Consider the following 26,226-nt stretch of genomic DNA (forward strand, 5'->3'; position numbering starts at 1 on the left):
TGATCCTAGCACTTGGGAGGCAGAGGCAGGGGGATGAATGTGAGTTTGAGATCAGCCTAGTCTACCAAGCAAGTTCCAGGACAGGTAGGGCCATCCAGAAATCCTGTTTCAAACCTCCCCACCCCCACAAAAAAAGAAGAGGTACTACTGATATTTAAAGTCCATCTTTGGCCATGTGACTTTCTACTACAAATTCCTTCAGTGGCTTTTCTTTGCCTTTAAGAGAAAGCCGAGTTCTTCCAAGTGGCCTATTCATCATACTGTGCTTCTCCAGACCCATCTGCTGACTCTCCCAGCCCCCACCTTATATTCTGCGCCTGATCTTTTTATAACCTCCCCCCCTTAGTGTTCCTCCTGACCAAGAGGATGCTTTCTTACCTGCATGCCTTCTACAACCTGCCCTGCACACACTAGCTTAGCCCCAACCCTTCTGACTTCCTCAACTTTTAAGATGCAAGTCAAGGAGCTGGGGAGATGGCTCGGTGTGCAAACATGCTTGTCACACAACACGAGGACCTGAGTTTAAATCTCCAGAACTTACATAAATGTTGAATGTGTAGTGCATCTATACTCCAAGTACTTCTATGGGGAGATAGAAGGTGGAGACAGTAGAATACCTGGGAACTCACGGGCCAAGGAAACTGATGTCTACATTCACACACATAAATATACATATATCGTGTATGTACACACACACACACACACACACACACATGCATGCACATGCTTATGCATAAAATCAGTCAATACTCTTCCTCCAAGTTTTACTCCAACTCCTGGACTCCTCTATCCAAAACTAGATTGCTATGCAAATCCCTATCATTATACTTCCCTCTAATTGCTGCTTCATTCTGCCAGGTCACCAGCCATTTGTGTGCCAGGCAGCATTTTAGACACTGAGAGACAGCAGGTTGTAGTGATATTTTGTTTGTATTTTAACAAATAAAGCTTGCCTGAAGGTAAGAGTGCAGAGCTAAGCCACTAGAGGCCAGGAAGTAGTGAGTGCCACGTGCCTTTAATGCCAGGACTCTGGAGACAGAGGCAGGTGCATCTCTGTGAATTCAAGGCCACCCTGGGCTACACTAGATTGATCCAATCTTAAAGAGAAACAGCCAGGTTGTGTTGGCTCACACCTTTAATCCCAATACATGGGAGCCACACGCCTTTAATCCACAGCACTAAGGAGGTGGAGACAGGAAGGGATATGACTGGGTGGAGAGAGGAATGTAAGGCAGGAGGAGATGAGCTCAGTGTAGTCTGAGGATGCAGTCTGAGCATGCAGTCTGAGGATTCATAGAGATAGGATCGCCCCATCAGTCTGAGGGTTCAGTAGAGGTAAAAGGTCTCTCTAGGCTGACTGCTCTGCTTCTCTGATTGCTCAGCTTTCACCCCCTGATATCTGACTCTGGGTTTTTATTATTAAGACCAATTAGAATTTGTGCCACAGCAGGTGGTGAAGATTTTCTACCAGGAAAGTTTAGGGATTACCTAGGAGACAGGTGAGGTACAACCAGAGCACCATACACTAGTGGGTGATGCATGCATGATAGGTGAATGCAGGGCAGGGCAAGATGGACATGGACCAAGTGTTTTTACTTGGAAATGTTCTAGACACGAAATATTTTGGATATATTGGTTTTTGGAATGTCTACCTGTGGAAACTATGGAGAGTTAATAGGCCACAAAATATAAACAGGGTATTCAAATAACTAAGAAGACAAACATAGTCTTCATTCTTGTTTCTCGCATACTAGCCCGAAGGTTAGCACACAGATAGTATTGTTAGTACACTTGAGTGTTGACTTTTGAACCTGTCATATGAGGTCAGCTGTGGAATTTTTCGTCTGTGATTTCATGTCAGTGCCATTTTGGATTAGCAGCCAGGAATGACAGCACACGCCTACAAGCCAATAGCCCTATAGTCTCTATAGTTTGGGATACAGAGGCAGGAAGACCATGAGTTCCAGACCAACTTGGGCTACATAAAGAAAGACCCTGTTGTATAAAACAAACAGAAAAGAAAAATGGAATAGTTTGATTCTGAAGCTTTTCAGATTACAAATGCTCTACCTGTGTGGCCCTTAAGCAGTGTGCTGGTGGAGGTGAGAGCGCCAGCTTGGCAGGAATGTGAAGAACCCTTTGGCTGAAGTGTACTCAGTGTGCTCCTAGGTCAGCAAGGAAGGCAGTGCACTTAGAGCTGAGGGCGGAGGAGCAGAATGTAGAGGAGGTTAGACAGCCAGTGACAGCTGGATTCTGAAGGGCTGGTACAGTTCATTATAAGAACCTTGACTTTGATCTGACACTGAAGCCATTTAAGGCATCTGTGCAAAGAAATGCCAGGCTCTGTGTGCTAAATAGATCACTCTGGCGGTTGAATAGAAGGTGGGGAAGGCAGAGGTGTGGAGATCAGCCATGAGATTATTGTAGAAATTTTGATAGATAGGAATGATATCTTAGACTGGCCATGAAGGAATGAGAGGTGCTGGGCTTTCCATATATTGCAGATAGAGCCAGTGGGGTTTTCAAGGATTAGATCTAGTGTATGAAGATACAGGCATCTATAGTTAACTATAGATTTTCTTTTATTTGTTTTATTGTATGTGTATCAGTATTTGGTCTGCATGTATGTCTGTGTATCATATTGAATGCCTGGTAGCCTTGGAGGCCAAAAGAAGGCACCAGATCCCCTGGAGCCGCTGTTACAGACAGTTGTGAGCTACCACATAGGTGCTGGGATCGAATCTGGGTCTTCTAGAAGCATAGCCAGTGCTCTTAACTACTGAGCAATCTCTCTAGCCCCATTTTAGGGTTTTGCTGTGAGCAGTTAGGATAGGTTTTCTGGAAAGTGGGGAAAATGACAGGGAGCTTTGAAGACATAGTTTAAAAAAACTTTTAGGTTTCCAGTTGGAGACATTGAGAAGAAATACTGGGAAGCTGGTACACCAGATGTTGGAGGTGTACACTAGAAGTTTAGAGGAGACTCGAACTGGAGAAATGATAAGGAATGCCCAGCAAAGAAAACAGAGAAGCCTGGCCAGTGAGTCAGCTGAAACATGTGATGTGGGATTCTCCCTGTATGCTATGAATACCATTGGTTAATAAAGAATCTGCTTTGAGCCTATTGCAGGACAGAATAGGACAAGGTGGGAGTTCCAAGCAGATTGAGGAGGAGAGAGTAGGCAGAATCAAAGAGAAGCCATGTAGCCACTGCAGGAGACAGATGCCATATGCTGGACAGAACCTTATCCGTAGACCACAACCATGTGGCAATACACGGATGAATAGAAATGGGTTAATTTAAGATGTAAGAGTTAGCCAATACAAAGCATGAGCCAATAGGCCAAGTAGTGTTGTAATAATACAGTTTCTGTGTGATTATTTCATGACTGGGTGGCCGGGAACAAACAAGCAGCCCCCCATCTACAAGCATGAACCAAATGACACATGTGTACAAGGGGAGGGTGATGATCCCTGCCCAGTGCTATGACAGCATGAGTATTGGGACATTGTATATCCAGTCTGTGTCTATATGTCTGTCCGTCCTGCTTGCCAGCACTTTTAGGGGGCAGGAGTAGCATACAGCAGAGCAATTACAGCTTCTAGATCAGCCTGTAGTGATGACAGGCCCTTCCATAGCTGGTTTTCCCTCCGCTACTCTCTGGAATGGGGAAGGAACGATGACTCCTTTAGAGTCACTATGAGGAGCAAGTGAGAACATGCATGCAGGGCACTAAGCAAGGTCCCCGCCTCTAACTAATCACATAGGATTATTACTATAATTATTGCTCACTCAGGAGTCTTGGTGCCCTGACGCTCCCTGTTGAGCAACACATGAATGAATTGTCCTTTGGCTTGTGAGTGAATTTGTCCCTCTACATCTTCCCAGAATGTCTGTGTGTTTGACATAGTTCTTTGTGCATCTCTCTAGGGCTGATCCTCTCTAGGTGGAGTCTGGAGGGAGAAAGGAAGGAGTTGAGGCTGGAGCAATACCATGGATCTCCCCAATTACAGCCAGCAGCTGCTGCTGCAGCTCTATGCCCTGTGCAAGGAGCAGCGGTTCTGTGATTGCACTATTTCTATTGGCAACATCTACTTCAGGGCCCATAAGCTTGTCCTGGCAGCGGCCAGCCTCCTGTTTAAAACCTTGCTGGATAACACAGATGCCATCTCCATCGATGCGTCAGTGGTGAGCCCCGAGGAGTTTGCCCTCTTGCTAGAAATGACATACACTGGCAAGCTCCCCGTGGGCAAGCACAACTTCTCCAAGATCATCTCCTTAGCAGACAGCCTGCAGATGTTTGACGTGGCTGTTGGTTGTAAAAATCTTCTGACCAACCTTGTAAACTGCTCTGTCCAGGGGCAGGTGGTAAGGGATATCTCAGTGCTGTCTTCAGAGGTAGGTGGCAAGGACTCAGAGAAACCTCAAGTAGAAGTCATTTCTTCTGAAGGTACTGGGGAGCCCTCTTCATCCCTGGAAGTTTCTACCGTGCCAGCAGGCCCTGAGAAAGCCAAGACCCAGGAAGTAACTCACGTGGCTACCCAAGAGATAAATTCAGATCCTCCTGTTGCTCAGGTGGCTACAGAGATCACAGGGGTGACTCCTCACACAGCTGAAGTCTGTTCCTCTTCTGTTGAACAGCTCCCAAGTCAGGCAGAGGAAGCCAACACACAAGCAGGTAACCATCGATAGATTTTGCATTTCATTTCACTTAAATTTATATTTAATTGAAATCCACACTTCTAATGCCAATTATAGTATTTGATGGTTTTTACTTTTTGAAATTCTTTGCTTTGTGGTTGTTTGTTATTTTGAGACAAAGTCCCTCTATGGAGCCCCAGCTAGCTTGGAACGCACCATGTAAGACCAAGTTGGCCTTTAACTTGTGGCAATCCTCCTGCCTCTGCCTCCCAAGTGCTGGGATTACAGGTATGTATCACCATGCTCTGCAATTTTTTGTTTCACTGATAGTTTGCAATACTAAGACAGCAGTGTCCTGCTGCTTCCCAGAGCTTCCCAAGACCGCCCACTAGACGTGATGTGTGGAGAAAAAGCCTCAAAATGCTGACATCCTGCTTATTCATGTGCTAGGTGGGGCAGTCTGGGATTGACAGTTCTCATCAACTGAAACTGCTTTTTTGTCATTTCAAATAACAAAGCCCTGTTTTGTTTCATTCTGCTCTTCTTTCAGAGTGTGAGAGGAAGCAGGAGCAGCTGAATTTCCTGCTAGGACAGGAAAGTGTCTTCTCAAATGCAGTCTTGCTCACCCAGGACGCACTGAAAAGACTGGAAGGATGCTCAGAGATTAAAGGCCCTCAGAAGGAGGTAGGTGCCTCTGAGCATCATTTGTCCGGATTCAACATCTCAGGAATCCAAGTCAATGTCCCTCACGGGGCAGAAATAGAAAAATGTTAAAACTCCTAGGGTTTCACTTTCCCTAATGAAATGACCTCCCTCCCTTCCCAAAGAAGGGTCTTGAAAGACCGCTAAGCAGTATACTTCCAAAAGGAAGTTGTATTTTGATCACCATGAGAATCCAACTTTTTTAAAATCAGTTTTTTTGTTGTTGTTGTTTTGTTTTGTTTTGACAATCGCTCTGTAACCCAGACTGGCCATCCTTCTGCTTCAGCCTCTAAGTGCTGGGATTTCAGGTGTACACCATGGTGCCTTGTACCAAGCTTTCTTTTGAGCCACCAACCAGCTCCCAAATCATGGCGCAGAGACTTATTAGTCATGAATGCTCAACCTTAGCTTAGGCTTGTTTCTTGCTAGCTCTTTTAACTCAGTTTAGCCTTTTTCTCTTCATCTATGTTTTACCTCAGGACGTTTTACCTTTCTTTTTTACTCCTTTCCTCTCCCTCCCTTTTCTGTCCCCCCCCCCTCTTATTTTTTTGTGTGTTTTTATTGGGGTTTATCATGGGTAGGAACTGACACTGTCAAGGTCTGCCCCTCCCACCCCTCTCTTTCTTTCTTCTGTCTTATTTTCCTGCTTCTTTTGTCTAGCTGGCCCCTAATCTCTTTTTGTCTGAGCCTGGATTCCTTCTCCTACTTATTCAGCCCTGCCTATCCCTCTTCTGCCTCACTATTGGCCATTCAGTTGTTTATTAGACCAGTTAGGTGCCTTAGGCAGGTAAGGTGAAACACAACACATCTTTACAATTAAACAAGTACAGTATAAACAAATGCAACACACCTTTACCTAGTTAAAGTAATATGCCACAGCATAAACAAATGTAACACATATTTACATAGTTAAAGTAATATTCCACAATAAGGTAGTGTCAGATAACTCCAAATTAGAGAGGTAGACAACAGACACTCAAAACATGTGCAAAAAGTGTTTAGTGGAAACACACACCAAATGGCATCACATGAGGAATACACTGGCCCTTTCAGACATTAAAAACACAACGGTAGACATTTGTTTAGTAACACTATGCTAAGTCTGATACGTGATTTATCTCATTTAATCCTCACAGAAACAATGGGTCTATCTTTTGGTCCTGTTTTATGGTTGAAAATACAAAGAGGTGAAATAGCCTGGTAAAGGCACAGAGCACATAAGAGTTGCAGTCAGATCGAAAACCCAAGGATTCAGATTTTGTGTGGTCTTGAGGATAGAGCACAGGGCCTACCTTGTGTGTCTTCTACTGCCAAGTACACCCTCAGCTCCAATTCTGACAGTAGAGAGCTGCACACGAATTACCCTGATTCCAGCAGGGCAAAAGTGACCCATATGTGTAAACACGTTAGGACTCTCCTGACAGGAGGCTGCCAGATGGTTGTCACGCTGCTTCTTAGCTGCCCTTTTCTGTTTTCAGTACGGCAAGTGAGACCCATCCCCATCTGTGCTCTGCACACCTGACCCTGCAGGGTTCACTCCACAGGCACTTAGAAGCCCACCTGCTTCCTCTGGAGAACCTGCTGAGAGCTCGGCAGGGGGGAATGCCAGAATGAGGGGCTCTGCTGCTGCAAGCCTGCTGACTGCTAATTCTGGCAGTAAATGCCTAGCCTTGCACTGTGTTCCTGACTCATTGTGGGTTATATTTTAGAAAACAAATTCAAGATTCAGTATTGATTTTTAACCATATTAGTAAATACTTGGCCATAGTCATGAATCTCTGCCTTGAGAATAATAATTTGTACAAGGCCGGGTCAACCCTGATGTCTGTCTGGGTGGTAGTGGGGAGTGAGGTTCAAGTTGTAAATCCCTGTCACCCTTTGTCTGATGTCTCTGAAGGACATTATGGTTTTACATTTTTTCACTTGCATATTCTCTTCACTGTTCAGTTCATCACTTTTGTTGTTGGTGTGTTACCTTGATAACATCTAGACACACCTCTTTATCTTCTCCCTTAGGCTTTCTCTCCTTCCCTTAGGTAAGCAGTGCTCAGGTGAGTGGTACTTGTGTTAATCTGAGTTCTGTCTTTGCCCTTTTTGGATAACACTGCGTGTATGTTATGCAGTGAAATGGCCCAGTGGTTAAGAGCACTCACTACTTTTGCAGAGGATCCGGATTCAGTTCTCTGCACCCACATGGAGGCTCACAATCATCCATAGCTCTAGCATCTGTGGACACGATGCACAAACACAATGTACATACATACATACAGGCAGAACACTCATGATATACATAAAAGAAAAATAAATTGCAAAAAATATATCTTTTTGTGGGTCTGTTGAACACTCCTTTTTTCTTTCTCTCCTTTCTAATTCTTGTTCTGATCTTCTGATGGCAGTAGCTTTAAAAGTGCTTTAGACGAGCCCTGAGTCACCGCTGGTGATCGTTACAGGCTTGTGTTATTTCTTCCTCGATTTTAGAGGTCAGAGTACTAGCTTTAAAAATCACTTGGTGGCTGTATTTTAAACTGTCCATAATACATCTTTGGACTTCAGAATGCAGTTGGAAACAGTCATAAGATTAAATTAAATATAAGCTCATGGTAGAAGTCTTGCCTAGTAAGCACAAGGCCCTGGGTTTGATTCCTATTACTGAAAAAAAAAAGTGAATTACTGAGTTAGGTTTAGGTTTGGGAAGCCATCGTATTTCCAAGGATCTTCTGCTCTCATTTCTTTCAGCCAGCTTTAGAGAGGCATACTCGACTATAGTACACTGTACACTTGAAGTGCACAATCTGATAAGTTTTAATGTATGTCCAGAAACCATTATCACAGTCAAGGTAGACATGCAGCACCCCAAATCGCCTCATGGCCTTTGGTAACCCATCCCTCCGTTCACCTACCCCTTACATCAAGCAGCTTCAGCCTTTCCTATTTATAACCTGTTTTTGCTTGAGAAATTTTCTGTGACCCTGGGTATACAGGTGTATAAAAAAATATGCATATCCAACATTTATTGATAATAAATCATCAAGAAATGTATTTTAAGATAATTCTTTGATGTACATATAGTTTCTTCATTTATTATACAGAAAAGCAGATTTGCATACTAATGAGATGGATGTCTATTTTTATGTAAAAAATCTTGGCTGAATGTTTGATACTACAGGATGCAGAGAGCATCTTCAGCATTTTCCAAGTTGATGAATACTTGGGCTTCACAGTTGTGACTGCAGAGTGTACTGCTTCACGTAAAATGGCACAAGGATGTTGAGGGCCATTTCAGAAAAGATTTGAAATACTGTTCTAATCTCAAGATGAAATTCATTCAACCTTTTTTTAAAAAATAAAATATGAGCCAGCAATTTAATCAGCAATTTGAAAAATCAAGCGTTCTAGCACAGCACAACCCCAAATGCACTAATTCAATACTCACGTGCTGAGAAATGGTGGTAGAAAAATACTCAGTCTTTGCTTTCTCTAAACCATGTGTCTCTGTAAGCAGAAAAAAAAAACCTGTAGTTCCTAGAAGCAGTAGCCTTGACTGATTGCTGAGGTGCTTAGAGGTAGCATTTGTGGCATGCCAGTGTGAGCAGAATAAATTGTACACACTACGTCCAGAACCGAGGCTTCAGTGAAGTCTCACTGTCAGATCAAATGAGCACGGCCAGAAACTCCACAGATTCATTACCCATTTGATTTTAACTTTGATTTTCTTACTGTTGCATGTTCAGAAACATTTTGTCGCCAAATCTTTTGTAATACCCCCCCCCGACACACAGACACACACACACACACACACACACACACACACACACACACACTCAGTTATCTGATCCCAGTTGGGTCAGGCTCTAGGAATCCGCTGATTGGTTTTCTGTCTATTTAGATTAGCTTGTGTTTTCTAGAGTATTGCATAAATGGAGTCTGTGGGGGTCTGTTTCCTTAACATACTTTGTTGAGACTCATCTGTGCTATTGTATGTTCATTCCTTCTTCTTGCTGGGTAATAATCCATTGCAATACTAATAGTTTATTTGCTCAGCTTGACTACTTCCTTGTGACCTTGAACAACTAGTCTTTATAAGGCTTGGTTTCTTACTTTATAAAATGGTAATGTCACCAGGCACCACCTTGTTGGGTCATTATGATGAAATTAGGATTATTTATATGGTATTCTCTATAAAATGCCAGGCACGCAGCAGGAATTCAGTAGGTAGCAACTGCTGCCTTGATTTGTAATTACCTCAATGCTTGCTGGCCTAAACAGCCTCTGCCCCATTTTCAGAGTGCCTTAGATGTCCTAGTGCTGTGTGGTTCACTCTGACTTGTGAGATGTTTGTGTGGCCCTAGGCCTAATCTGTCGGATATGTTTCCAGAGAGGTACCAACCTCTTGAGTGGAAGTAGCTTCCTGAACTGCAGGGGTGTGGTCTCAGACAAAGTCCTTGGTCTTCCAACAGTGGTATGTTCCATATGGTTTGGGATACTTGTTAAGGCGGAAACCCCCAGAGAGTTTGATTCTTAAGTCATGGGAGAGCTTGGGAATCTGCCTTTAGCAGGTTTCTCAGGGGGCTGCCATCTAGGTGTCTGTGTGCCATGAACCACATTTTGAGAATCACTGCTGAAGTTAATGACCTCCAGACTCCTATAGTGCATGATGGCAGAGGACATGATGCCTGTGTCCTAAGAGGCTATAGAGCAGTGATTCTCAACCTTCCTAATGCTGTGACCCTTTAATACAGTTCCACATGTTGTGGTGACCCCCAACCATAAAATTATTGTGTTGCTGCTTCATAACTAATTTGCTACTGTTATAAATCATAATGTTTTCATATGCCTACATATCTGTTTTCCAATGATCTTAGGCAGCCCAGCCCCACAGGTTGAGAACCACTGCCATAAATCTCCAGGTGTCACTCTGCTTGCCTTTGATTCAGCAGATGTTTGGTGAGCTGCTGGTATGAACCAGGCAACCCTAATCCCTATCATGGCAGATTACATCATGGTGAAAACATTGTCCCACAAGTGTAGCCAGCTCCTGGGTGGGATCCTGCTGTAAGGTTTCCGTGATGAGTGTATTCAAGAATTATTTCCCAGAGCAGCATATTTTAAGCTCTAGTACAACTATAGGGTTTGACTTTTCTCATTGGCTTTGCTGTTTTTCCTGTTCTTAAATTTTTAGTTCCCAAGAAGTTTTGAATGTTTTATTGTTTTTGTTATTGGGCTAATCATCATGATATAACTTGACACCATTAAAAATATTCCCACTGTGTGTGCCATTTGAGGCCTTCTGCCACTAGTGAGTGGCATCAGGTTCTGGTTGAAACACACAGATCTAAGGCATACGGATGGCATGGACTGAGTTCAGGGAGAGCTTGGGCTCCTGGTGTCCTGACTGATAGGCTTATCTCCCAAGCTACCTGATGAAAGGTGGCAAAACCATTCCCTACATTACTGAAATATAAGAGGCTGGGTGCTGGAACCCAGGGAAGCTCCACAGCCAGAACTGATCAGAGCAGTGTGGCTGGGGTGTGGGAGCATTTCCTACCAAACTGTACACAGTCTAACTGCCACTGTCGTTAAAGAATGGTGGCTTTCTGGCTGAGTGAAACCTGTTTCAAGCCAGCCCATATTTTCTTTCAGCTTGTGCTCTAACTTTTAATTGTCTTCTTCCTCTATTCCTAGCCATGTCCCTGCTTTTAGTTAATTGTGTGTATAGCAAAGCGATCTTTGTCAGGAATAAGAAGCTAACTTCTCCACTATTGATTTCTCGGCTATCTTATTTCACTTTCAAATTTGGTGTTAGAAAGATTCCCAGAGCTGAAGACCAGGTAGTGTTCATTCTCTTTCAGCTGCATTTCAAAAGCGAGCTAGTTTCCTCCTCTGTGAATCCGATGTTCTCAGTGGTGCTTTGCCTTGTGGCACGGTGCAACTTTTTGTCATAAGGACAGTGCTCACTGGCTGGGCTAACCTTCTCAGAGCAAATAACTGGCAATCATTTCACAGGTCTACAAGTCAGCTGGTGTTTTCCAGATCTCCTCTGGACATCACATCTGGATCACACAGCTAGACAGGCTTGTAGTTGTAGGGAAAGGCTCACACTTTGTGTGAGCACTCTGTACTGGTCTCTGTGGTAATCACACAGACTAAGAAGAATAGTGTGCATATTGCTTGTGTCCTACTCAGTGTTCAGTGACTAGCTTTGGTAGGTCTGGTAGCATCCAGTGCAGATAGATTTAATATATCCAGCGTTTTATTCAGACTACTCTGCTTGCTGCCCTGTGATCTTGGGTAAGTTCCTTAGCCTCTCCAGTGCTTATCTAGATAGCAGAAGGAAAGCCTCCTGGGATAGTGTGAGGAGTAAAGTAGACAGCAAGTCTACACTCAGTCCAGGATGATATGGAACTATTATTTATGGTCTGTATCGCAGTTTATTTTTATTTATTTTGGTGTTAGCAATTGAGCAGGGCTTGATGTATACTAAACAGGCACACTCCCCCAGAGCTATATCCCAGCCTCATCTTTATCATTATTGCTGTCCCTGACCCTCATCATGGATGGGAGGGTCTGAGCACACAAGACTGTCACCCACACAAATGTGAAGGTCCTAGGGAGAAACAGTTGAGCAACAAAAAGGCTTGGGTGAAGGGACAGATTAGATGCTTTTTCTGTGTTGTAGAAGGAGAACTAACTGCCTCATTTTGAAATATGTCTTCCTATATTTTACTCAGTAATTTTATTTTACTACTTGTATGAACATGTGTTGACATGAGTTTACTGAAATCCTTTAACCCCTTATGAGTCAAAGAAGTAGTAGTGTTTGGTTAAAGATCTTGGCCTTAGTGACAAGGCTATATTTTACTTAGGATCTTAGAGTTCTGTTACATGGTGACAGCCCTGAGCAATATATGGCACCCTCTTGGCACTCCTGTCTGGGCAGAGCTGCTGTTGCAGTACAGAATGCCTGCAAGCCTGGAGTGCCAGCTCTGATGTGAATGCCTAGTCAGTGCTGGGGTGAAGAGCAGGGCTGCCCAGGCAGCTGACAGTTCCCTGCTTCTCCTCCCAGGTGGTCACCCAGCACCACTGCCGAGCAATGAAGTTAACAAATGTTTTAATTTCACCGCTGAGTAGTTCTGCAGAGGGAGACAGCAGATGAGAGCACTTCAGAAGCCTCTGCCGGAGGAAGCTCCATTCCCCTCAGCTCAGATGATAATGCCAGACACAGTGGATACCCAGAGAGGGTGCGGACTATTCAGAGAGCCATAGCTGAACAAAGGGAGCAGCCTGGCCCGGGCTAGAATAAGGGGACTGTGTGGTATCGGTGAGACAGGGAGGGAGGAAAAGGAAAACGGAGGAAGCAGTGTGTTTGCCGAGGGTGTTAGGAGTGAAGAGTGACTGTGGGCCACCTCTTCTGTGTGAGGCATCACTGTAACGTTCAGCAGCCTGGAAACAGCGAGTCCTTATTCTCAGATTCTGCGGGTCAGGAGTTCAGGTGGAACCTGACTGGTCCCTGATTTGAGTCGCACACGACTGCAGCTGAAGTGTCAACCAGCTACTGCTGTCTCTAGGCTCTGCTCCCCAGGACCTTAGTGGGTTTCAGAGGTGTGCTTTCATACAACACTGCTGCAATTGGACCCATCCCTTCTTCCCAGAGATCTCTCCTAGGGCAGTTGAAACATGGTGGCTTGCATCTCCCAGAGCAAGGCAGAGAGAGACAGCAGGTGAGCAGAGCAGGCCCATGCTTATACTGTCACTTACCTGCATACATGTGCTTATGGGTCAGACTGTAGCTTCCATACTACTATGTGCACTATGGTCCTTTAGCGCCTGTACTACATGTACTACGCCTGTAGCATACAGTCTGCACTACAAAATGTTTCGCAAGCCAGGCAAGGGGCTGGAGATTGAAGCACACACACACACACACACACACACACACACACAGAGAGAGAGAGAGAGAGAGAGAGAGAGAGAGAGAGGAGAGAGAGAGAAACAGACAGACAGACAGACATGGGTCATCCTTGAATCAAGAATGCCAACTTTATTGTGTTCCAGGGCAGCTTATATAGTGCCTTTCCTGACCAATGGCTACACCTTAGCTCTCGGGATCCTTCAGCTGCAAGCCACCAGAAACCACTCCCCTGCCACCAGAGTCTCATGCTCAGTGCAACTGCAGGCAAAGGGTCATAGAAAATTCAGGGTCTGAGAGTCCACAGTCCCCAACACCAGACAGAAAAGCATAGTAACCTGACTCCCAGAGGCTTATCTCATTGCTTATGCCATAGTCTCTTCTTGAATAAGTCATGAGATTCAGACCAAGGGTGTAGCTACCTAGAGGCAGAAGTCTGGGGAGCTGTTTTGCATGTTGACCCCAGGATCCCTACTACTGTCAGTGAAGGGTATTCTAAAGAGATGGTAGACCAACTACAAAAAGCATGAGAAGGTGAATTAATTTGGTCAAAGGGGATTTAAGCATTCACCTGATGTCTTTATTTCTTGTTCATTGTTTTTAAAGTAGATGATATTTGCCTAAGGTTAATGGAAATTATTTATAAAATCTTTATGTAGATTTTTAAAAATGTGTGTGCACTTGCACACATGCAGTATTATTCAGATGCCTGCCGAAGCTAGAAGAGAAGGAGCATCAGATCCCCTAGAACTGGAGTTACAGTGGTTGTGAACTTCCCTTTATGGGTACTGGAGCCTGAATTCTGGTCCTCTGCGAGAGCGGCAAGTGCTCTTAGCCAAAAGTATAGATTATTAAACTAGGTTTTGTCCTAGTTTACTTTTAGAGATGACCAAAACCACAAGAAACTCCTTTAACAGTTACTATAAGAAGCATATATGCAACTGTATGAAGGAATTATGTTTTGGTGACCTCATGTTTTTTCAAAATAAACTTTTGCTAAAAGAGAAATATTAATTCTACCTTCCCATTGGTCTTCCTCCCATTCACGTAAGAGATGGTCTATCAGATCAAAGAAAGCCATGTTCATTTTGTTTATCTTCCCACTGGGGTTGCTAATATTTTACTGTGATCTGAGATAGTCCAGGTTGTGCCCTGAGACCTGGAGTCTAAGGCAGATCTCACAGAGCTGTGTGGCTCTGCTCAGAAGAGGGCTGGAGATCGGAGCCTCTTTGCAGGATTGTCCAGGAAAGAAATAAGGGTTGACAGGAGGCTGGGGCCAGCCGAGCTGTGGAACAGTTTCTTGTCTCTTCAAAACAATGTTTTAGACCAGTTTTAGATCCTGCTATGGTTACGGATTTGGGAGAAAGCTGAAAGGGGCTGGCTACAAAGATGGGTTTTTAACCATAGTACTTCAGGGTCACCGATGTCAGGAAATTATGATGCCAAGGTAGAGTGGTGCCAAATGCTATTGTAAGGTCAGGCAGCATGAGGCGAGAGGCAAGGCAGGCTGTGTGTGAGCTCCAGAAGAAACTTTTGACACTTTTCGTTTCTAGAGTAGATGCAGCCATTACCATGGGGTAATTGATATGTGAATCACGTTCTCTGACAGCTGGCACCTATAAGCCAACACATTGTTAGCCTTATTACAGAATATATCTAAAAGTAATAAGGCCCGTGTCTTTCTAAATAGTCTATCATTCAGAATGTAAATGACTTAAAGTGTTCTTTTTTCCTAACTCACAAGATTTTAATTGCATTCTCAAATAGTAAAATGACAGTTCGTTCAATTTGAAATTCAGATATCTTTGCCTGAGAAATATCCAGTGTCATAAGATTCAGAAAGGTATAATTAGGCAAAAAGTGTGTTACATTTGTTAAAAATATACTGCACACCTACTATGTGGCAGGCTGTACTTTTCACTAAGGCTGTAGAGTCCGGGGAGTATGATTGCTGTCTTCCAAAAGTCTCTGAGGAGAAAGCAGTAAACAGTTACAGTATATGTGTCCACACAGAGGAGGACCAGCAGAGAGGAAGTGAGCCTGTGGGGAGCCTAAGGAAGGCAGAGGGTGGGAGTGGGTGCCCTGGAGCCTGAGCTGGTTGGGTTGCTGCACCCACAAGCTGGTGCAATGGGAGAAGGACTGATGAGAGATGTGAGGGTCAAGTTGTCAGAGCCCTCATGTTACAGACAGAGTTTTTGTGGGTAATTAATCTCTTTCTCTCTGGGCACTTGGTTCACAGATCATAATAGAATGTCTCAAGGATGACGGAGGAGGCTCAGCGTTCCAGAGAATCCTGGGCAAAGTGCATGATGGGAGCCTGGATGTGCAGGTGGTCTTGTCTCTGATGAGACTGTACCAGGAGTCCACACCTGCAGAGAAGGTGTCTCAGTCTCAGCCAGAAGGTAGGAGGGCATTCTGGCCACCTGGGTGACCCAGCGTTTACAGTTCCAGCCAGTGATGTGTGTTGTTGGTGACTTCCATGTAGGTTCTTGTGCCATCCCTAAAGCTACATGTTAAATGTGCACAGGCTCCATGTGAGTCTCCATTTCAGCCCTACTTATCTAGGCTAGTTCCTCAGCAAACGAAGGCTACTGTCACTGTCCTCAAGCCTTTTAAAAAGCCCAATGTCCAAAGCAGCGCCTCAAGTGACTGGTTCGCTGCCAGCACTTAAAGGCTGAAGTTGCTCTCATTTGGGTTAGGTACAAAGCAGTGGCCTTGCCTACCAGAAGTTAACCTCTGGCTGGCTCTGAAGCTTTGTATTTCGACAGATAAATGAAACATTTTTCCTTTCATAGAGTTTAAACAGAATAATAAAGTATTTTTCTCTCCAAAAGTGATTCTGCATTCAGGTGCACCGAAGCTCTTTACTATTCCGTTAGATCTCTCTCGACAGACCACGCTGTCATTTTCTTCAAATTGACTAGCTTCTCTTGTGTGTCTCTAATTCCTTCTCCCCCAGGGAGCACAGGGGAGGGAAAGACCTTGTCTGTTCTGTTACTGGAACACAAAGAGGACCTGATCCAGTGTGTAACACAGCTCAGACCTATTGTGGAGTTCCTGGAAACAGCCAAGGAGGAATTCCTGCCTGTCTCCGAGAAAAGGGTAACTGTGTCGAGCCTCTGCCCTCTCTGAACTGCTGCAGAGCTTGTTCTAGTGCTTTGCTGCACCAGGTGCTTTTTGCCTTGTGATGTTTTGATACTTTCTGTATTGTAATCACCTTGGCTGATTGGAGGTTCCTGTCGCATGCTCCATAACGTTTCTTGCCATAGCTTCTACCGTGCACTTTGCAGCACATGGCCACTGGGCAGGTGGATGGGTAGATGACACTGCTGCTGCTGGGACTCTGACTACCGGAAGCTACTGTAGCCGGAGCTGAATGTTGTGGCACATTTGTAATTATAATGCTTTTCTTATTTACAGAAATGATACATGGTTAATATGTAGATACAGAAGAAAGCAGGCAAAAATAAATATTTAAAAAATCAAGTGGATCCTGCCACAGCAGCATGTGTTTCTCTTTGTCTCTTTGGAGTCCTGGGATGAGGCAACACAAACTCACAGCTTTTCTCTGCTACCACACATCTCTATCTACACTAAGGGATTGTGGGGCACTGTTGTACTCTAATGGACATCCCATGACTCATTCACTCTTCTTGGGCATTTGTTGCCAAGACTTTGGTATAATAAATGATGTTGTAGAGGCCATCCTTGTAGGCTAAGCTCTGCAGACTTCTCAATATTATTTCCTTAGGGTAATTTTTAAATGAAATTTTAAAATAGAATGTAAAAGTCTTCGTGGACATTCTCAAATTGCCCTTCAGGAAGGTCACACGCCAGTTTATTTTCCCAACAGCTAGCTGCTAAAACCTCATAAAACTGCTGGCATGACTTCTTAGGGCAACTAGATAACTGTTTTTGTTGGGGTTATCGATTTCAACTTTGTGCTAAAAATATGTCTGTCTAGAAGGAAGGGTGGGGAGAGAGAACTTTCGTGGCATTACTTAAAACTGGGAGAGTGACTTAGATGCCCAGGAGAGATGGTTTCTGAACCATTGGTGTGATAGCACTGGGTTCATAGTGGGCTGGGTCCTAGATTCCCTCTGCCTGAGTCATCTTAGGTTAAATATCCAGGCAGAGAGACAGTTGGGGGAAGCCTCTAATCTCAGAAGTGTGTTTTGGAAATTGATGTTTTAAAGTTCTGTTAAATTCATAGATAATGCTAATATGGCGGGGAATGAACTCGTGTTTTTCTCCTGAGGTTTCAGATTAGGTGTAATCTTGGGCACTCAGTTTCAGTGAAGCCTCTGATTCCCTGCTGAGAGATTTCATTCGATTATTCCTCCCAGCGCTTTCGTGATGAGCTGGGCTGCAAGTGGACTTGGAGCTGTTCCATTATCTTGTAAAACAGCACTTAGAGGTAGAACAGCCCCAGCCCTAAGCTCTGCTGCAGGATAGACCACACTGTCATTTTCTTCTGTCACTTTCAGTTTACTTGACAAAAAAAGGCTGGAGCAGAACTTAAATGAGTTGCAAATCACAGCAGCACTTCTCAGGTTAGGTCACAGCCTAGCGCAGCGGCTAGAGGATCCGCAGCCCAGCCCCGCACCAGGCCTTTCAGAACTTCTATTATGAAATTATGCTTTCTGTGCTTTATCTGTAAAAGTCTTGAGTTCTTTCTGTAAAAAATGAGAAAGGACTTCTTACTTCACGGCATAAACATAGCAGTTACAAGTTGTCCTTTGTTTGCTGCTTCTGGCCTGCTAAGCCATATCCTGAAGACTTGTGTTGCTCCTGACCTTTTCTTCCCAGCAGTTCTGTAACCTTATGGACAGGGACCATCCCCATAAGAAGTGGGAGTTTGGGGAGGCTGGGGCTTGGCTGGGGCTGGACTCAAGCACATTGAGAGCTTCCTCACTACTATGCAGATGGCTTGTGGCCAATGGTAGCATGCTTCTAAAGGAGCATGTGTGTCCTTAGCAGTCACGACAGGCTTTGTAAGCTGCAGCCTCATCTCAGGATCCTCAGAAGTTGGACATCCGCAGGAGTTGCTGCGGTTATCTTTATTTGCAAGTGAGGAAAACACCTTTTCAAGAATCATGGAACTTGCCCGAAGTCACACAGCATGAATAGCTAGAACTGGGGTACAAACTGCGTCAGTCTGGCCTTAAGAGCCATCCCTGAGCTGCTTCGTTAAGAGTGAAGGGTTGGTGCTGAAGTCACTTCAGGTTTTAAATACACGGTCTTAAATTTTAAATTATGATTCACTTAGTCACTATCCACCGTATATTAGACCTTATCCAAAGAAAGATGACTAACAAGGAATATGACAACTTGATTATTTTACACACATTCCTTTCATATGTAGAAAGCCAATTTGGCTTTAAAGCTCAATTCGTTATTTTATAACAGAGCTAATTTGATAATGGCAGCTGCTGGCATGCTTCTGTGACTGATTGCTTGACTGTCTCCCGAGAGCAGGCATTTCCCAGAGGAAGGCTTACAGTTCAGTTGCTGTGGATCCATGGACCAAATATACTGAAATAATCTGCTCTCTTGGTTCTGTAAGAACCATGCTACACATTTTGCACCGTGGTCCATTAAGAAATGGTTCTATGCCAGAGGGTGGTGGTGCACACCTTTAATCCAGCACTCGGGAGGCAGAGGCAAGCAGATCTCTGTGAGTTTAAGGCCAGTCTGGTCTACAAGTTCTAGGACAGCCAGGATTGTTACACAGAGAAACCCTGTCTCAAAAAAAAAAAAATAGTTATGCGGCAATAGAAAAGTGTCTGTCACATGTTTAATTGTTGAACATATTTTCTAGAGCCCCATGACCTTTTGCTCAGAAAATCTTGACAAACCAAGAAAGATCAAGGGAAGTGGGACTGTTGAGTTGTGAGTGGAGCTGAACCATGCGGCCATTCAGAGGCTGGGGAGATGGGCTGGTGGGTAAGACAGCTGCGTGAGCGTGAGGACCTGAGTGTGGATCCTGCAGAATCACCCTGTGTGCCTGTAGCCCCAGTGCTGGAGCTGGGGCAGAGGATCACTGGAACTGGCAGGCCAAGGTCTGGGTTCAGTAAAAAACCTGTCTCAAGGGAACAAGGTAGAAGTTGACAGAACAGGACACCCAGTATCTTCCTCTGGCCTTTGCATATGCAAAGCATAGGAGTGTGTGTGTGTGTGTGTGTAAGAGAGAGAGAGAGAGAGAGAGAGAGAGAGAGCATAGTGCAGGTGTGTATATACACAGGGAAGAATTCACATATAAAAAACATTAACAAAAAGCAAACCCACAAAGCCTAGGGACACACACTGTAACCTCAATTCAAGAGGCTAAATAAAGTAGGATTTCCCTGAGTTTGAAGCCAAACTGTGCTGCAGAGTGAGTACCAGGACAGCCAGGGCAGCCATATTAAGACCTGGACTCTACAAACAAAAGATTTTACAAGAAAAATAATCTGAAAGAACACTTTATTGTTTTGCAACCAGAGACTATAAAGTTTTCAGTATTCAAATAAAGTAGAAGTAAATAAACAGAACTGAATATGGAACAGATAGAAAAGTATTCTAACAGCGTGAAACGCCGGCCTGTGTCTCAGGCGGACAGGTCAGATGTTCACTACTTCCTGTATTACACCAGCCAGGCGTGAAGGGCTTTTGGTTGGCTGTGCTTGTGCACACCTGTACCCCTAGCACTTGAGAGACTGAAGCAGAAGGATTGCCGTGAGTTCAAGGCCAGATTGGGCTATACAACAAGTACCAGGCCAGTCCTGTTTCTGAAAAGGGTTTTCAAACGGTGCAAGCTGTTGGAGGCAAAGGCTAACAAACAAACAAACAAACAGAAAAGGGAAGGGACTGTGACAAAAAGTAGTGCTAGAGACCAGCTGTGGAGGGCTTGGAGATGGGCATCCGGTGAGGCTCTCTTGCTGGCTTTCTTTCAGTGTTAGATCCATTTTGAATTGCAGTAATGGTGTCTGCTTGATTGCACGCCCCTGCAGGTGATTCTGAACTGCTGTGAGGGCAGAACACCCAAGGAGACGATAGAGAATTTGTTGCACAGAATGACTGAAGAGAAGACCCTGCCTGCCGAGAGCCTGGTAAAACTCCTCCAGGCTGTGAGAACAGCATTCCCAAACCTGGGCCTCCTGCTGGAGAATTTACAGAAAGTAGCGGAGTCACCTGGCACCACAGGTACTAGTTAATTATTCTGTCTCTGGACAGGAGCAGCTTGTACAGAAAATCACAGGGTAAAGCTCCCTTCTGGCTCCATGCTGGGAAGAGGAGCTCTGTGAAGCGAGCTCTCTGTCAGATCAGCTGGGATCTGAGACTCCTCTACATTAAGCTCCCTCCTATCATCTCTATGGTTCAGGCTTATTAATGGATGCTCTTCCCACAGGGCTGGCCAGGGTCACCTGTGAGACTGAACAGACAGAGGGGCCCAGAAGACTGTGCATTCCAACAGACTGTGTGGATGGATGTGAGTGGCAAATTCAAATCCTGATTGCCCCCTTCCCAGCTGTGTTCTACAGTCCCTAGGTAGCCCCCTTGGTGTCCCTCAGCTTGGGGGAGGGAGCCTGTTTTCCCTTCTTAACCCAACTGGAATTACTTTGCCTATGTAATTGTGTAATAATTATATTACACACACAAAGCAGGATGGTTCCCCAAAATGAATAAGCTGTTGTTCTACTCCCGCAGTCCTTCACTGTTGGCGCTGAGATGTGTGCTCATGTTCATAGATTACCTTATTTTTTTAGTTGTATGATTGCCCCTGGTTAACAATATCAAAACATTCTCTTGCATTTCTAAAAACTCCTATCTTTTTTGAAGTGTTGCATAGTTTTCTATCATACAGATATGCATTGTATATTACATGTGTCTTGATTTGGGCAGATGCGGTGTAATGGGAAGCCTGGAAGCCATGGTGCCATTCCTGGCTGTTTGACCTTAAGCTTGCAGCTTCACTTTATGAACCTTATTGTCCCTGAGATGGGTGTAAGAGTTGTACCATCATCACATTCATTTCTGTGGCTGTTGTGAAATGACATCCATTGAACATTTAGTGACGTGCCTGGCACATGGGAGGCTCAGCAGATATTAGGACTGTCCTCACGGTGTCATCACGTGGCGCTGCAGTGGCAATGGCTCTTGGCCTTCGGGTGGGTTGTTTTTTTTAGACTTAGTTTCAAAAAGTGGATTTACTGGGTCAAAGAGAAGATAAAAACATAACTATTTATAAACCAAGGGATTTAGTTTTGTGCAGATTGCTTGTATTTTCTTTACCTTTAAGGAAATATGACTTAAGTAGCTAACAGATGGGCACAGGGGGCATCTGAACAGAGCGGCATGCCTCTTCCTGGGCACGGCCTGGACTGGTGGCTGATGGTATCTGGGATCACTACATGGGTCCTTTACCCCAGGCATTGTGAGGAAGACCCCCTGATCTGTACATCAGAGCCTCTCACAAGTGCAGCCTTCTCATTACCCGCCTGCTGGGCAGTCCCTGGCTTCTACCAGGCACTCATCTGTTTCAGTGACCCTGGAGCACAGGTGTCGACCAGAGGAGACTCAGATGCTGTGTGTGTGGCCCGGGGTTAGTCACGAGACTCTACTCTGAGGCAGAAATAGCTCTCAGCTGTCCCCTCACTTGGTCTGTAGAAGCCCTTGACCCTTGTGGTGCCTCAGGTCTTATTGTGCTGCTGCCCTTCCAGCCCACCCTAGCCCTGAGGACTACGGAGCTGAGCTGTTGAGAAAGTATCATGAAAACCTGTCTGAGGTTCTCACGGACAACCAGGTGCTGCTAAAGGTGATCTCGCGTGCGAGGAGCTTAGCCCCTGGAGACAGAGAGGTGAGCAGGAGGGAGGGAAGTATGGCTATGTATACACACACATTTACATTTTCTATAAATACATATACACCGCCAAGTTGAGAAATGCCAAGAAGGAGACTAGAAGGTGACTCATTTTCTAAGGGTAAATGCCAAATAGAATAATCGCAGTTTCCTTTTTTGCAGTTTTATTTATTTAGTTTGTAGACTGGACAACTTGCAGGAGTCAGTTCCCTCCTGTCAGGTGAGTTCTAGGGATCAAACTGAGGTCATTAGACTTGGTGGCCAGTGCCAGTACTCCCTCAGTCATCTCATTGGCCTAACTAGTTGTATTTCGATATTTTACACTGCATAGTTCTGTAGTAATAAAGAAAAGCCTTCACGAGAAAGAACAAAGAACTTTGTCACAAATTAGAACTGTCAGTAGCCAGCTTTGGTTGTACGTGCCTATAATCCCATTGCCAAGGAGTAGAGCGTTCTGAGTTCAAGGCCAGCCTGGCGTGCACAGTAAAATCCTGCCTAAAAACCAAACCAGAGAGAGAGAGAGATGCTTTCAGCTAAGATTATTTTGTGTGTGTATATTAGAAGCCACACCTAGAGCATCATGTGTGTTAAATAAGCTTTCTATTACCAGGCTGTGTCCCTGACTCTACTCCACCTGCTTACACACAAAGTAAATTTGATTGTAAAAAGCCTCCGAGGTTGAGGAGGTGAATGTTGAAAAGACCTCCCCTCCCAGAACACATTCACCTAAACCCAGTACTGATACTTAACTGTTTTGCCACCAGCTCAGGACCAGAGTCTCACACCCATGTTTATGTTGCATCTTGAAGGTTATGGAGACACTCGTGAAACAGGACTCTGGCTCAGGTGGCTTCAGTTCCCTGATGTCAGCAGCTCTGGAAAGGCAGACTCTCTCTGCAACAGCCATTTGGCAGCTGCTGCTAGTGGCTCAAGAGACCCAGTCCTGCCCACTGAACCTTCTCTTGGAGGAAGTAGGAAAGGAGCCTGGCGCTGGGGCTTTCTTCCGGGCCGGTGAGTTGTCTGCCCTCTGCCTTGATGTTGCCCTTGTAGAGATAACTGTCGACCCCCAGGAAATAAGAGGACTCTCTTACGGTTGCCATCTGTGTCCCTCCCCTCAGGAGCAATGGCAGGTAAATTCCCATGTTCTCCTACATAGCAGGGTGACCATAGTTGACCAAGGTGCTGTGTTTGAGGAAAGCAAGAAGAAAGGATTTTCAATGTGTTCAGAAAAGTGGCATTTGAGAAGCTAGGTAGTGAATTCTGGTTCAAACATGGCACAACATCCACACACAGAAACATCAGGTGGTAAAAGCAGACAAAGGGCTTATGTGTTAAAGGAAATTGTGTCTGGGGATATGGGCGCTGACAAACCCTTATTCATTATGCCCTGGTTACAGTGGTTAACTGATCTCACTCTTAGAAATGACATGTATTGTCTTTGTGAAGAGTGGAATTGAGAGGTGAAGGAGAAAATGATGCCTATGGTTTGGCTGAGTGTTCAAGTCTCCCTCTTTTTCAGTGACTGCCCCAGAGAGCACTGTGTTGGAAATAATCCTGAGGCATAGCAAGCTGGTCACAGAGGCCATCCAGCAGACAATGGAGCTCAAGCACTTTTCTCCAGAGGATGAGGCCCTGGCTGAGACTGTGAAAGAGGTGGTGAGTGGAGGGGGGTGGGTAATGGTTTGTGGGTCATCGAATTCTGTAGAACTTTACAGGGAGATGCCCTGGAGCCATCTCCATTCTCTGCAGTATACCGTAGTTACTGCAGTATACCATAGTTACTGCAGTATACCTTAATTAATTACTGCATGCCTAGTGCTCTGCTGGCTCCTCAGAACACCATACCAGGCTTTTCTTTTGGGGCCACCAACCAGCTCCCAAATCGTGATGTGGAGAGTTATAAATGTTTGGCCTAGCTTAGTCATGTTTTTGGTTATCTCTTTTAACCTGTTTCTCTTTACCTTTTGCCTCGAAGCTTTTTACCTTTCTGTATTTCCTGTGTCTGCTGGCTGTCTGACTCCAGGTAGCTCCCTCATTTCTCCCCTGTTGTCTTCTCCTCCTGCCTAGATTTCTCCTATTTATTCTTTCTGCCTGCCATCCCTGCCTATCTCCTGCTTAGCTGTTAGCTGTGCAGCTCTTTATTAGACCAATCAGGTGCCTTAGGCAGGCAAGGTGAAACAAATGCAACACATCTTTACATAATTAAACAGATGCAGCATAAACAAATGTAACACCACACCTTCACACAGTTAAAGTAATCCACAGCATAAAAAAATTTAGCACATCTTTGCCTATTTAAAATAATATTCCACAACAGAACACCTTTGTTCTCTAGCTTTCCAGCCATAAATGGCAGGTGATGTCATCTCCCTTTACAGAAGAGTTCAGGCTTCACAGTTGTTTCCAGTGTAGGAAACTGGTGAGTAAGCGGGGAAGCCAGTGACACAGCCCCAGCGAACACATCTTCCAACTGCCTAAGCTCAGAGTAGCTGGAGAAATGGTGACTCTTTTAACCATGTTCTCAGAAGCAGCTGGTCTCAGATGAAGCAAGTTGGTCTTACTGTATGTTTTCTTCTGGTTTCCTGAAAGAGCCAAGATAAACATAGACAAAAGCTCTGCCCATATGAGGCAGCAAACAGTGCCTGCTCGTTTTCTGTGAGGCATCTCACAATGGGACCAGCATCCCAGAAAATCTAGATGGGGGCTGAGGAAGACTCAGAGATGTCCAAACTTGGCCTTGTACATCTCCAACAGGAAAGGATAATAAAGGAACATAAAATTAAATCACAGATGTACCTGGAGTGACCTTTTGATCCACGTAGATAGAAGGGCTAGTTCCTAACCATCCCCGCTGGTGACAGCCAGTCTACCTCTCAGATGGGAAGAAGGCGGTGCACACTCCTACAGCGCTCCAGAGGCAAGGCTCATCTGTCCGTCTCTCTCCAGAGTGCTGTGCACTTCAGAGCCGAGGCCTCTGCCGTTGATCGCTTTAGCCTCACTAATTAGTCTCCTGCCTGCCTTCAGGGGCATCAGGGTTATTTAGATAGACCTGAAAAGAGCATAAAGGAAATACCTTCCAAAATGAAAGTTCCATGTGGCCATCTGTGGATGGTCTCACTTTATTTCTCAGTGTGCTCTCTGCCCATAGCTCTAACATTCTGAAAGAGGACAGCTTTGAAATCATATTCCTGGCCTCTTTAAAGCCCCTATTTGAACCGGCTTTAAAACGCTGAGTTTCAATGATGTTTAAAAGGGTACATCTAAGTGTCTAAAAATATGAAGCCACTCTCTATGCAGAATTACTTCTAGACATGGAGGCAATTATATATTATGAAAAATTATCCTGATCTCTACAGAAGCAGCCGCTGCCAAATGCTATAGCCCACCCCCACTCCTATCTTCCCATGCTCAGTCCAGAGTCTTATACCCTCCTCCTCCCTTCTAGACTCTTATTCCCCGCCCAACTTCCTGTGCTTAGTTCTAGAAAGACTCCTTAAGGTGCCAAGTGCTAAGAAGACGGTCCTACAGAAAACACCAGTGCCTCCATTTGTTCTCTCTGTTTGCATGTCTGTCTTGATATGAGTTTTCCTGGTTTGCATTTTGCTAATTTTCTTGTCCTTTGAAAAACAGGGCTCTTCATGTGTCTCCAGGAGAAATATAAACCACCTGGAGAGCTCAGCGTCTCTTCGAATTCCATCCCCCCGCACCCATCTCCCACCCCCACTGTTGAAGAGCATGGAGAAAATCTGAAGTTAACACAACTCTGTCTCTGGGTTTCATTTAGATGCTGAGCATATCCTCTGAGACAGTGAGCCCTGAAGCAGCCCTGAGAGCAGTGCTGAGCAAGGACATGGAGAAATCTGTCTCAGCCCCTGCAATCTGTCGCCTCCTATGTGGTGTCCACAAGTCTTTTCATGGCCTGCAACCCCTCATGCAGGAGTTGGCACACGTTGGTAAGGAACAGGGGTTGGGTCCTGCTAGACCCCAGGGCCCTTTCTATATTGAGTAGAAGAAACAGTGGTTGATGTAAGAGGATGCCGTGCTTCAAGATATTTACTCCTTTTATGTGCTCTTGGCACCTAACAGCCAGGAGCGCAGGTGTGGCATGGTGCTATTTGTGTTTAATGGGAAGTGAAG

At 44.8% G+C, this 26,226-nt stretch overlaps 1 protein-coding gene across 5 annotated transcripts in view; it reads left to right on the plus strand.

Annotated features, from left to right (window-relative positions):
- The window catches only part of Zbtb40 (zinc finger and BTB domain containing 40), a 77,271-nt gene that overhangs the window by 29,222 nt on the left and 21,823 nt on the right, over positions 1-26,226 (plus strand). For 4 of the 5 annotated variants that reach the window (XM_048443277.3, XM_048443278.3, XM_085690462.2 and 1 more), the window contains 10 exons: positions 3,929-4,676; positions 5,190-5,323; positions 15,487-15,649; positions 16,207-16,349; positions 20,240-20,432; positions 20,638-20,718; positions 21,950-22,086; positions 22,899-23,100; positions 23,609-23,745; positions 25,874-26,042. In XM_048443277.3, the coding sequence (XP_048299234.1) occupies positions 3,992-4,676; positions 5,190-5,323; positions 15,487-15,649; positions 16,207-16,349; positions 20,240-20,432; positions 20,638-20,718; positions 21,950-22,086; positions 22,899-23,100; positions 23,609-23,745; positions 25,874-26,042 (2,044 nt within the window). In that variant the 5' untranslated portion in view covers positions 3,929-3,991. The remainder of the gene's footprint in view (positions 1-3,928; positions 4,677-5,189; positions 5,324-15,486; positions 15,650-16,206; positions 16,350-20,239; positions 20,433-20,637; positions 20,719-21,949; positions 22,087-22,898; positions 23,101-23,608; positions 23,746-25,873; positions 26,043-26,226) is intronic. The other variant, XM_048443279.3, reaches the window with a different exon arrangement.

Source organism: Myodes glareolus, chromosome 6, assembly GCF_982192425.1.
Source record: "Myodes glareolus chromosome 6, mMyoGla1.1, whole genome shotgun sequence".
Lineage (NCBI taxonomy): Eukaryota > Metazoa > Chordata > Mammalia > Rodentia > Cricetidae > Myodes > Myodes glareolus.